General features: G+C 39.5%; 1 protein-coding gene across 2 annotated transcripts in view; it reads left to right on the top strand.

Annotated features, from left to right (window-relative positions):
• sntg2 (syntrophin, gamma 2) overlaps positions 1-12,338 on the top strand; it is a 108,907-nt gene that overhangs the window by 26,987 nt on the left and 69,582 nt on the right. For both annotated transcript variants that reach the window (XM_080870681.1, XM_080870680.1), the window contains exons 2-8: positions 2,270-2,407; positions 2,524-2,580; positions 2,724-2,781; positions 5,175-5,218; positions 7,233-7,274; positions 8,357-8,444; positions 12,029-12,111. In XM_080870681.1, the coding sequence (XP_080726807.1) occupies positions 2,270-2,407; positions 2,524-2,580; positions 2,724-2,781; positions 5,175-5,218; positions 7,233-7,274; positions 8,357-8,444; positions 12,029-12,111 (510 nt within the window). The remainder of the gene's footprint in view (positions 1-2,269; positions 2,408-2,523; positions 2,581-2,723; positions 2,782-5,174; positions 5,219-7,232; positions 7,275-8,356; positions 8,445-12,028; positions 12,112-12,338) is intronic.

Here is a 12,338-nt window from a genome sequence, read left to right as displayed (position 1 = left end):
TAGAATGTGTTTGGAATAAGAATTTTCCTGCACAGAGCTTCATTTTCCAAGAATTCGCTCAGTGTCACTGAAAGATGTAGAGGAGTTGAACTTATTTGAGAAGTAATGACGGTCACTGCAGGTAATGTGCACTTTATTCCAACGTTTATGGTGTTAGACCCAAAGCAATTCCCTAGTATCCCGTTTTCAGAACTGACTTGTATATGGACTGATGGGGCTGTTTTTATGGGTTTATAAAATGCTGTTGAAGCTTTAGTGTGTTTGAAGCTAAGCTTAGTTATAATTACTAACTTTAGTTTAAATGCACAGGTACCAAATTGCTTCTAGCTGAACTCTGGCATCGGCATGCAAACATGTTACCGCGCTGAAACACTGTCTTCCATTAGTCTCAGTAACTGCGTGTGGATGGATGCTTTTTGTTAAAGGGTTTGATTTTGGTTCAAAACTGAAATTACACCATCTACTGCCACAAAATGTTATTTCTGTATTTTCTGAATGCTTGCCAAGCAAACATTTTGAAGCTCAGTAACCCTGCTGGTGATAGATTCTCAATATCTAGTTGTGGTTGAAAAAGAGTTCCAAAATGAAAGTTGTGAGGACGTCGATCCTCCCAGCAGCTCCTGATGTTTCCACCTTTCATGTCATTGCTGATGAAGATTCATATGTTGCTTCTTTGTGCTTGTCAATTTATTTTTCCCTTTGTGTCATTGTCTTGTGTTACATTTCCCAACAGGTTTCCTGTGGTCAGAGTTGCCAGGAGAGTTTCTCTTGATATTCACCTTTTTCTCTCGTTCCACTAGTTTGTTAGGGAGTTGAAGCGCAGGACTGTCACCTTTCTTTAGACAAAGTTTAAAGTTTGTTAGATGAAGGGGTTTTGTTTTGTGTTGGGGGTGCTGTTGTGTTGTCTTTGGCTCTCCCAGAAGCCAATTTATGCATAGTTTCTGACATTGTGGCAATAAATAATTTCCAAACGACCCAAACAGCCTCCTCAAGTTTCTCCATCTAGTATTCTGTTACTTTCCGTACCAACAGATCCATGTGGGGAATGTAACAATTTGCATCACAGGGTCAGTAATTCAGGTAAGTGAGGTCACTGTAACGGGCCAACGTGTAAAGTTCACCATGCAACAAATGAAACAGAATTTAGATGCACATAAATGTAACTAGTGTAACGGTGTTGTTTCCATTTAAAAATGCTAGTTTGTATACATGCAGACGTTGCAGGGCCGTCAGCTCACTTTGAATTTCCTGTTCTGTTCAATATTTCTGAATTTGTTAAGCAACACTTTATTCTACATCAAAATGTCGACACCTGCCTGTTGTTTGTTTTTTCCGTCCATGCCATGACCAGCTTTGACCTTTGAACATTTGATGGAAATCAACAGACTGCCTGAATTTTCTGAATGAATGGTGAACGATTGGTGCAGAATTAGACATGGCTTTTGTCAAACCCAGACAGCGAGCTGATGAATTTTACAGTTAGTTTCTTTTAATGGCAAAATGTTTCCAACTGTATACTAATTCCAGTTATTGACCCATTATTGGGTCAAAACCTCTGCTTGTTTCAAAAATACTTATTTAGGCTCCTCATCTGTATTTTGTTAGTATTAATTATAAGTTGTTAGCATAAACTAAACCAAAGTGGCCAAAATTATTTTTTAATATTTCCTGGCTGCTAGTATCTTGGTCTAAACGTAGTTTGTGTTTCGAGATATAAACATAGTTTTTTACCATTTTTCAATCTCGTCATATGAGCCGTATCGTTTGAAGTGTTACAGAAGGTATTGTCTGACAGTCTTTTGCTTAATCAAAAAGGTGAATAATTTGAGATGGCTGCTTCTTTTATTTCTGTTGATATTTGCAGATAATGATACTGAACAGAAAGAGCGTTAAATTTGAGCTGCACTGCATTCAGTTTTCAGATGCTTGAAGGTTCTTCATCTACAAAGAAAGAGAAAAAGCGTGAACTGTAACGTCTGTGCTTCTTTGATCTGGCTGACTGTTGTCATTTCTGTCCTCAAAGTTAGACTTTCTGGCACAACTGCCTGAACTTTTGTGTATCTCTGGTTTCATAAGGTAGAAACACTGAACTGAAAGAAAAAATCCTTACACTAAGGTTTCACAATGTCAGGCAAAACCAATTAACCCAAAACTAGACTAGTAGAACGGGGTGCACAAATGGCACGTTGAGAAAAGAGGATTAAAATGTTCATTGTCTACGTAATTGCTCTGCTTGGCAAAATGTCAATGTTCTTCTCAACTCCAACAGACAAAATCTGGAATTGCTTTGCTGTACAATGAGGAGACCAACAATACCTATGATGTCTGCCTGAAATTGACCAAAGAGGTATTAACCATACAGAAGCTGGATGTGGTTTGCACGAGTGGAAGTGAATCCCAAGTAAATGTAAGTGCACCCGAGGCCTCCAGGCTCGCTTTTTGTAATTCATGCCGCATAACTCCAGCATACTTTTCAATGTTCACAATATCCTTTTGCCAATAAGAAACTCCCACTTTCTAAAGCACAGAACTGTTGTACTGCGAAGACAAGCGACCGGCGGTCTGGGCTTAAGCATCAAAGTAAGCAGATAAGTTTTGAGACTACAGTGGAAATGAAAGGCTTTGGGTGGCAGAGATGGCTGTTTGAAAAAGCTGTTTTGGCAGCTAATTTTACCACCCATACTCAGAAATGCACATCCTCATCTTTCTCTCCTGCTTTTCAGGGAGGTGCAGAGCACAACGTGCCAGTGGTTATTTCAAAGATTTTTAAAGATCAAGTAGGTAAGAAAGCATTTCATCTCACTACTTTAATGTGGCTTTGGAAATGGTTTTCAGTGCATCGTCGAGTTTCACGGTTCAAAGTGATTACAGACATAATAAATTATTATTATATTGGTACTTAAATTGACAAGATTTGTCTGTAAGATTTAAAAAAGTCTTATAGTTTGATAGCATCCTTATACTTGAGCTGTTTTTACACATGCAGTGCTTTTGATGAACTTTTTTGTTTTTAGGAATTCACCAAAAGAGCTGCATGGGAAAAATGCAAAGCCCTGAGTGTGTGTGATGTTGGGTTTTGCTTGTTCAGTTCAGATAATTCCCAGCCATAAACCACTCTGTAGATATTTCCCGTAGTGCAAAGTGCCCAAAGTGGATTATTTCCTGCTGTGTGATCCATGTGAGGCAGGATAGTTGCGGAAAATACCCCCATCTGATTCTTAAAAAATTAGCTGCACAGCATGAGTTTGTACTGAGTTTTAATTTATCAGGACGCACTGCAGTACGTATAAAGCCATTTTCACATGTGAACGTCAGAGAAGTAAAACACAGACGCGAATAATCAGTTTGAAATCTGACGCACAGAAAGTCATCTACAACACATTTAGGAAACGTTACAGAACATGTATGAGACAACTGCACAGCTTTTTGATTGTATGCACAGTTTTTACATGGTGCATAGACTGTATATAAAAGATGGATGCATAACTTGTTCTTGAAGCTTCAAGCTGTTGTTTTGGCTGTTTTTGTTTTTTTGTTTGTTTTAAAAAAGATGACAAAAAAGGTCAAATGCATTTCATGCCCATACAGTAGCACTTTGTCAATCACAAGGCAGCCATGCCTCCATCACACTGTATTTTCTAAACTACTCTAAATGGGACCATAACTTTAAAAGTGAATGCAGTGTTGTATTGAAGATGACTTGATGAGATAATGAACTTATTATGAATATGTTCACTGAGAAGCATGATCATTCTCCCCACAGAGTATAAAATCTGGCTTCTGTTTGTAAACAACCTCTAAGGTCGTGCAGATCTGAGGCGCCTCAGAACCAGCTTTGCTTCATTAGGACACTGCATCCAACGTTTTTATACAGTCTATGATAGGAGTGCATTAAGCCGTTTCAAAGTTTCCTGCAACTTTCTCCTGAATCTAAAAGTCTATCGTAGCCTCTGTTGTCATGTCAGATGAACCACCCTCCATGTGTCTGTAAGCGAAATAACAAAAACAGCTAAATTACTGGCTGATATGGACACAACTATTTCTTAACTGATGTTCCAGAACTGTGGCCTGCCGGGCTGCGATGGTAAAACACAGATGAGATGGTCACAGTTGCTGCATGTGTTTTTGTCTGGCTATAATGGTGTGAAAATGGAAATGGGACTGAAAATTTTATTTAGAAAGAGGTGAGAGGCAGAGCTGCCGATGCTTGCCGCCTCACCGTGCCGAGAAAGCGATTAGCAAATGTAAATAAATATTGGATTTTTGTTTTTGTTGTCAAGATTGTGGATTTTCGTAATTATTTTTTCTCTGTGTATTCAGTGACTTTTTTTTCCCTTTCCCCCCGTGATCAGAAAAAATGAAAGCTCTGCCGGAAACCCCGTTGTCCCCGTTTACTGCACCCAGCTGCACGAAACACCCCCTAAAAACCGCAAACATCTGCTCTTTGATTGCTTTAAAAGGTTGTTAAAGTAAACTTGACATGACGGGTTTTTTCCTTTCGTTTCAATCGAATTCTCAGCAACTCTCAGAAAGAAAACATTTTTTATTTATGTGCACCTGCTGCGAGGCACAAAGTAAAAGATGAACTGTTCTAATCTCTCACAACAGCTCATCAGTCCAATAGGGCAGTTAATTGATGATAAGTGAGCATGAAGTGCTGTGGAGAAGTAAACCATCGCCAGATTGGAAGAGTAATATGATCATGCTGTTAACTAGATGGAAAATACTTTAATCATGTCTGTCAGTTAAATTTTAAGAATTGATGACCTCCAAGTTTCCCTGCGTGAAGCCATATTAGAGCATCATGTGAGCGAATCATTTCCCGGTAATTTTTCTTTTTGCCCACGCGCTTCCTAATACTTTTTCTGATGCGAGAAAATCATGTCTTGATATCCCGAGGACGTTAAGAGCCCTTTTCACACAGCTTTACGAATCTTTTCACAACACAGCTCTCATTGTTTCCTCCTGTGCTGCTGCAAATGAGTTTATTTCCTGATTAGTTTCGAATTTCATGCCTTCCTGTGTTCTTTCTGTGAGCTGTAGGATGTTGTCTGAGATTAGACCGTTGGGGGGGACACTGATTGCCATTTCCACCACATTACCGTGTATGAAATGAGCAATTATTTCATAATGTTTTCATTAACCTCTGACACTCGACGATTGACGCTCTGCAGCCGATCAGACGGGGAAGCTGTTCGTCGGGGACGCAGTGTTGCAGGTCAGTATCAGTTTCTGACTTATTTGCTTGGATGCTGGTTGGGGTCACGACCCAGCGGGGCGGCTCTTTGCATCTCAATTTCGCTCACATTTTAACGGTTATTAATTTGAAGGAATGGTAGCTGAATCTTTTGAGCTATATGATGTTTTTCAAATGAATCATTCAGCATGTGATTTAAAAAACAAAACACATCATTGCTACAGGAATCACTCAATGTATGTGTTTCTATATTTAAAAAAATATCACCAATGAATAATAGCTGATGGTCCTTAGAGTGGTAGTCATTAGTGTCTAGTGTTTAGTAATGCTATTCATTTAATCTTTTTAATAAGTTAATTTGAATCCGTCTGGCAGCTTTATTGGATCTGCTGTTTATCTGGAATATCAAGTAGGTTCAACGGACAGCAAAGCAATATTACCATTCATATTGAAAATGATTACGAATAATAATATGAATAGAACTGCCACTGCTTCCATCTCTCACCGCTGTTTCATATGTATTTGCAGTGGCTTATTTGAAGTGTCACATTGTAGAATATTGCATCTGTTTGCCTGGATGGCAGGAGACGAACAAATTAGGGGCTGGTGCGTAAACTTTGGGAGTCATGGGGAGGCTCAGGCTGGACGACTGTTTTTAGGGGAGAGAATCTGTGAAATGAGTTTAGCTTAGATTTAAAAATAAATAAATAAATGGGGAAAAAAAGCTGAATAAAAAGATTATATATATATATATATATATATATATATATATATATATATATATATATATATATAAAGGTTCTTTCTCCAAATTGCAGCAGAGTATGACAGACTTTTATAAACTTTAACACTGTGTCTCTGTGTCGTTTCCCGTCTTGTTGCAGTTTTTTGTATTTGTACTTACAGTTTTGCATTTTACGTTAAATATATTGATATTTGTAGGAATTCTGTTTGGTGATGATTGGTGTTTTTCTTTTTTCCCTGTCTTGGAGATAATTTCCATCTGCTTTTATTCTCTTTATAATGATTTAGCATCTTATTTGATCTTATTTTCACTTCATATTATTTTGCCTCTGTAGCTCAAGGCATTGTGTTTTGGGGTCAACTATACACTCACTGGCCACTTTGTTAGGTACACCTTTAGACGCTGAGAGAGAGAGAGAACACTCCTTGTTGAGGTCAGAGGAGAATGACAAGACTGCTTTAAGCTGATAGGAAGGTAACAGTAACTCAAACAAGCACTTGTTATAACCAAGCAGAAGATCACCTCAACATCAATGCTCAACATCTCCAGCCTTGAAGCAGATGGGCTACAGCAACAGAAGACCGCACTGGCAGTCCTCACTGGACTGGCTCACAAAAACTGGACGATAGATCTCTGGAAAAACATGAAAGCATGGATCCATCCTGCCTTGCATGAACGATTCAGGCTGATGCCAGTGAATGTACTCAAATGGACTCCAGTCACCAGATCTCAATCTAATAGAGCATCTGTGGATGTGCTGGTATGGGAGACTCGCATCATAAATACGGAGCTGTGTGATGCTGTCGTATCTATATGAACTAACATCGCTTAGGAATGCTTGCAGCATGTGGCTGAACATATGCAATGAAGAACTGAGGTAGCTGTGAAGGCAAAATTGGGTTCTAACATGGTGTACCTAACAAAGTGGCTGGTGAATTTATGTTCTGCTAACTTGGCCTGAACTGGGACTTAGAGAGCTGAAAGTCACCGTAGCCTTGCAAAACATTTTTTGGTCATAACTCAAGAAACTCCCAAAACACATAATTAGTTTGGATTATGAAAATGTTCTTCATACATAAATATTAATCACTTTAGTGCAGGAGCTGTTATTCTGGACCTGGTAGGCCTGTCCAGAACTACACCGAGGTGACTAAACAGCACATCACCCTGCGAGTCATATTCTAGAGATGGAGGCCTGTGACACCTCTGACCCTGTTAGTGAGAATACAAGTCCTTAATAGTCTTATGTTAAACTAAATGTTTGTGTTTCATCTCTGTTTGTTTCTTTAGGTCAATGGCATTAATGTAGAGCACTGTACTCACGAGGAAGTTGTGAGTATTTTTGTATTTGACTCTTGCAAAAAGCCAATACCCTGCTCCATCTGCCCATTACTCTTCCATCCATCCTCCAGGTGTAACACCAAATCCCGCTGTTTATCAACAGGGAGGTGCGCCTCAACAATCTGAGTTGTCATCTTGTCAGGAGGCTGTTTTTCTTTTCGTTTACACTGTGACAAATTGAAAAGCCTGAAAAAGAGTCGATTATTATCAAAGCCTGCACAGGAAGTGAGGGTGCCAGTATGCGGTGTCCCCCCCCCCACCCCCCTTTCTTCTACATTCACAATTTCTTTCTTTTCATTTTGATCAGTTTCCCTCTGAAACAGCATCTTCCTTTTGTTAAATATCCCCTCTGCTGTTTGCGACCATCCCTCCATCTCACCCACGCACACGCACGCTCTTCCTGTCTGCCATATCTTTTTCCTCGTGCAGCCTCATACAGCTGTTCTCTACATTCACCTCCAGAGCGTCAAAACATATAATGAGCAGTTTCTGTTCAGAACGAAATCCAGCACATTTAATAGCAGCCTGTCACACTGTCGGCGCTGACAGATGCTTGGGCTCAAGTAAAAGGGCTAGCATATAATGCAGGAGAGGATGGCAGATATGCATCGAGGGCATGCACAAGTGACCTTGCGCTTTTCGTTCATGCGTCTCATTTGCTCAAATTTTTCATTTATTTCATCAGCTGCATGGAAGAAACAGATTTCATCGCATTAAACATGTTTGCTGTGACTGCATCTCTGAGAACATGTCACTTACACATCAGATAATGAGACATTCAGAGCGTAATTACTTTGTCGTGTCAGCTGTCACTTTGCCACCGCCTGTCACGAGCGAAAAGCCGGCCTTCCAAATCTGCCTTTTGATGATTCAAGTGGAACCACTTCAGCCAGGCTTTAACTTCTGATTTAATATTCCTCACTCATCTCCCGCTACATTTCATTTGCTCAGGCAGCATACAGCTTGACATGAATGTGGCTTGTTTCATTTATATGAGATTAAGTTTTATCTCGCTGTATCACTCGCAATCTCTCCCCCTCGCTATCTGTATCAATCTCTCTCGCTCCCGCCAGGTTCACCTCTTGCGTACTGCGGGAGATGAGGTCACCATCACTGTTCGCTACCTGCGAGAAGTTCCATCATTTCTAAAACTGCCTCTAGGTAAGCGCACGCTGATCGACGCCGTTTAAACCGGCTATAAACTTTATTGCACTGAGCATTCTTAGCAAATGAGAAGCGAACCGCTTTTATGGAAAATTGTCTTTTTGCTCAACTTGGTGCTTTAAACCTGTTCGATAGACGAGCGTTCATTTCAGAGTAATAAATTGTCATGCTCGGTGGCCCGAGGCGAGCAGTAATGTCAGAAACACCCAGAGCTGCACTTACCTTCAGCAGCTTGAAAAGATGAAAACGGAGACACTAAAATCATCCAGGTGGAGCCGATAAAAGGTGTGGAGCGAAAGATGTAGGTGAGAGCGGTGAGAAAATGATGGCAAGGAAGAAAGCAACACAAACCAAGCCTCAAAGTAAAGTGTAAATTTGGCAATTTATTGGAACACTGTGCAATACTTTATCATATACTTAACATCAGAGTGAAGGCGGGTGAGAAATGTCTGAAAACATGTTTGAGTTCTAACGTTTCATTTAAAAACAAAAACAAAAAAACAAAGCATTGCATAATCATAATAATAATAATAATAATAATACATTTTATTTAAATAGCGCCTTTCAAAGCACCCAAGGACACTGTACAACAGATAAAAACTGGAAATATACACAATGATAAAAATAGAAGATAAAAGTTAAAACATACAGCATAAATGTTATTTTAAATGTTTTCATGTTATTAATATGACAGGCAGCATTTTAGTTTCCCACCAAATTACAGTAAATCATTATCTTAACTGCCTCCCCTTTGCTTTCATTTCTGATACCAGTCAAAAAACATGTTTTTACACAGAAGTTTACATTTGTTTTTTAGTGTGTCATAAGAAAATAAAGTAACAATATAGTAATTATAAATAGATGTTTTTCACATGTGAGGCCCATGTAGATGGCTAATGAAGTGCTGGACAACAGAGCGAAGAAAAAATACAGGCCTGCAAAAGTTTGGTTATTTTAGAATTTGTTTACTTACTAACAGATTCACTGTGTAAAACAGGAGAAATATGTGCAAGCGTCAGAGCTCAACACTACAAAAGTAAGATTGTCTGTTGTATATCAGGACCGTGTAGCTGTGGTTTGATCTAATTTCAAGGTGGGGCTGTGGTGATGTCATTACTGAAATTCAGAAAAGGCAATAAACAAACAAACAAACAAACAAAAACAGAATAGCTGTTGGTGGTTGGATTTTGTAGCGCTGAAAACAGAGCCAGCAGGGATGGCAGGAGTCTGACACAAAAAGCATTTTTTCTTGACCTCAGCTTTAATTGATTAGTACACCAACTCAAATTTGATTGCTAGTTTCTCTGATCGTTTTTTTGCTTTGCAAAAATCCCCAAACTGTGATAATTGGAAACTTCAGATATAATTGGTTTGTTTTTTTGTTGGTTTCCTGTGCTAAAAATCTAAATAATCGAGTTTTGGATTGAATGGGGGAAACAAAGATCCCGTGACCTTCGTTTGGGTTCAAGTGACATTTGATGAGCACTTTGTCTGATGTTTTGTAGAGAAAGGATTTTTAAAATCGCCTGTCCCATTGACAGTTTCACTTCAGTTTTCACAACAAGTAAACAACCCACCAACTGCCATCACATTTAAAATTCAAATACTGCTGCTCATGTTTTTACTCTCACTTTCTTAAAAAAAAGGTAGTGATATTTTAGGGCATATGCTAATTCTCTTTCTTCCCCAGAATTGGATAAAAAGATTGATGCCACTCTGCAGGCTTTATACGCCAGACAAACAGCTGTTTCTGTTTGCTGTATATATTACGTGTTAAAGCACTTTATACCGTTGTTGCCGGTAGTTGGATTTTCTGATCTTCAGGCAAATTCAGGCTAGCTGTTTCAATCAGCTCTGCTGACTTATTGTTGGGGGTTTCAGGTGTGTTTACAAATGCAGATAATTTAAAAAAACTAATACAAATCAGATGGTCGTCAGTGGTTTTGAGATGCAGATCATCTAGTTGAAGGACTGATGAGCTCATGCCATCTGTTTACTGTTCACAGAAATCTCTACTCGTCCAATCTGTGCTCAAGGTTGAGGTCACATTTGTTGTTTTATGGTCAATAAAATTTAAACAAGGAGTCTCGAACTCCAAGCCTCGAGGGCCGCTGTCCTGCAGGTTTTAGATGCATCCTTGTTCCAACACAGCTGATTTAAATGGCTAAATTGCCTCCTCAACATGTCTTGAAGTTCTCCAGAGGCCTGGTAATGAACTAATGACTTGGTTCAGGTGTGTTGAATCAGGGTGAGATCTAAAACCTGCAGGACAACGGCCCTCGAGGTCTGGAGTTCGAAACCCCTGATCTAAACTGTGATAGATCATGAGCCGGATGACCTACTACAGGTGTGCCCAACTCCAGTCCTCGAGAGCTACTGTCCTGCAGATTAATGGCTTGCTATCATGCCTTTGCCAAACTTGATGGCACGCTGAAGAGGTAATCCAACCATTTGATTCAGCTGTGTTGGTGTAGGGATACATGTAAAAGCTGCAGGACAGTAGCTCTCGAGGACTGGACACCCCTGACCTACTATATCCTTTGACGGTCAGATTTTTGTGATTTATCTTTTAATCCTAAATTAGGCTAAACCTACCTAAGCTCTTGGTCCGTTTTAAAGGAAGGATAAGAAACTGGTACTGATTTTATCTCCTAACTCTTACAAATAACGTTCTTTAAACTTATCTTTTACTGTAGTAAACACAGCTAATGCATCAATGTCACAGTCTGTAACTTCCTGCATTACATCTGGGCCTTTAGATGTTGACAGTTTTGTGTTTGCAGCGAACACTCAGACTGCTGAGCCGCTAATAATTGTTCTGCTATGAATTAGCTGTAAGCAAAATGAATGAATGAACCCCATGCAATACAAATGATTTCAGTCCCCACAGTAAACACAACAATCACTTTGTACAATTTATCTAATTACGAAGAGCACACAGATGTAGAAAAATAATTAATACTAACAGGCACGCATGAATATTTATAGCTCGATAAATCGCCACATTCTCCGGAAATCAAAGTGTGAGCGCTTTGAGAAATCCAACCTTTGTATCGTGCGGGTGTGTTAACATTCATGGGAAGGCTGCAGTGCAGAGATGCTCAGGTTTTTAGCTGTAGGCTGTTTGGCCCCGTGAATTGTGGTTTTTGTTGTCTGAGAGTGAAAAGGTTCAAGTTGTATTCTCCCTAAGCCGGCCTTTGTTGTACCATGGCACAAATGACAGGCAGGAAAGGCCAGGAGCTGCTTGCCACACTTTACAGAGTGTGACCGAATCAGAAGGCAGTTCCTCCAACGCCAAGCTAATATCATATCAACGAGCAGCATTTGTCTTTTTGGATTCTGCCTGTGATCTATGCTGCATGGCTAAAGGCAGGGCAGCAGAATAACGTCAATAATAACCCTTATAATTTAAGACTACGAGCTGGAACATGCTGTTTGAGGTTTATGTGCAACTCATGACTCGCCTTTGTTTCCAGATGAATTCAAATATTGATAGAAAAGGTGAGAAGTTGGATTAAATCTTTAACAGTGATTCTTCAAAAGATTTTTGTAAACATGAATCATTCTGCTGTTTGTTTCAGGGTCTCCGGGGCCAGATCACAGTCGAGTATCCTCCCCGCTGTTCGACAGTGGTGTACATTTAAATGGAAATGGAAACAACAAAGTAAGAAACACCTTTTTGATGTTGCACATGAAAATGTGATTGGTTTGGGTTTGATCTCTTTCCTGCTTAGTGCCAGGGTCTTACCAGCTTCTTACAGGTAACTGATTCTTTCAAGTAAAGCTACAGGTTTAAAACACTAAAGAAAGTGAATTATCTGAGAGTAGTGCGGTAATTAACACTTGAAAGATGAGAGTGCTTTTGGATCTGTGCTTCTTTTGAGGTATCCC

Source organism: Rhamphochromis sp. 'chilingali' (assembly GCF_963969265.1).
Source record: "Rhamphochromis sp. 'chilingali' genome assembly, chromosome: 21".
NCBI classification, from domain to species: Eukaryota; Metazoa; Chordata; class Actinopteri; order Cichliformes; family Cichlidae; genus Rhamphochromis; species Rhamphochromis sp. 'chilingali'.
This window is presented reverse-complemented; position numbering and strand designations above follow the sequence as displayed.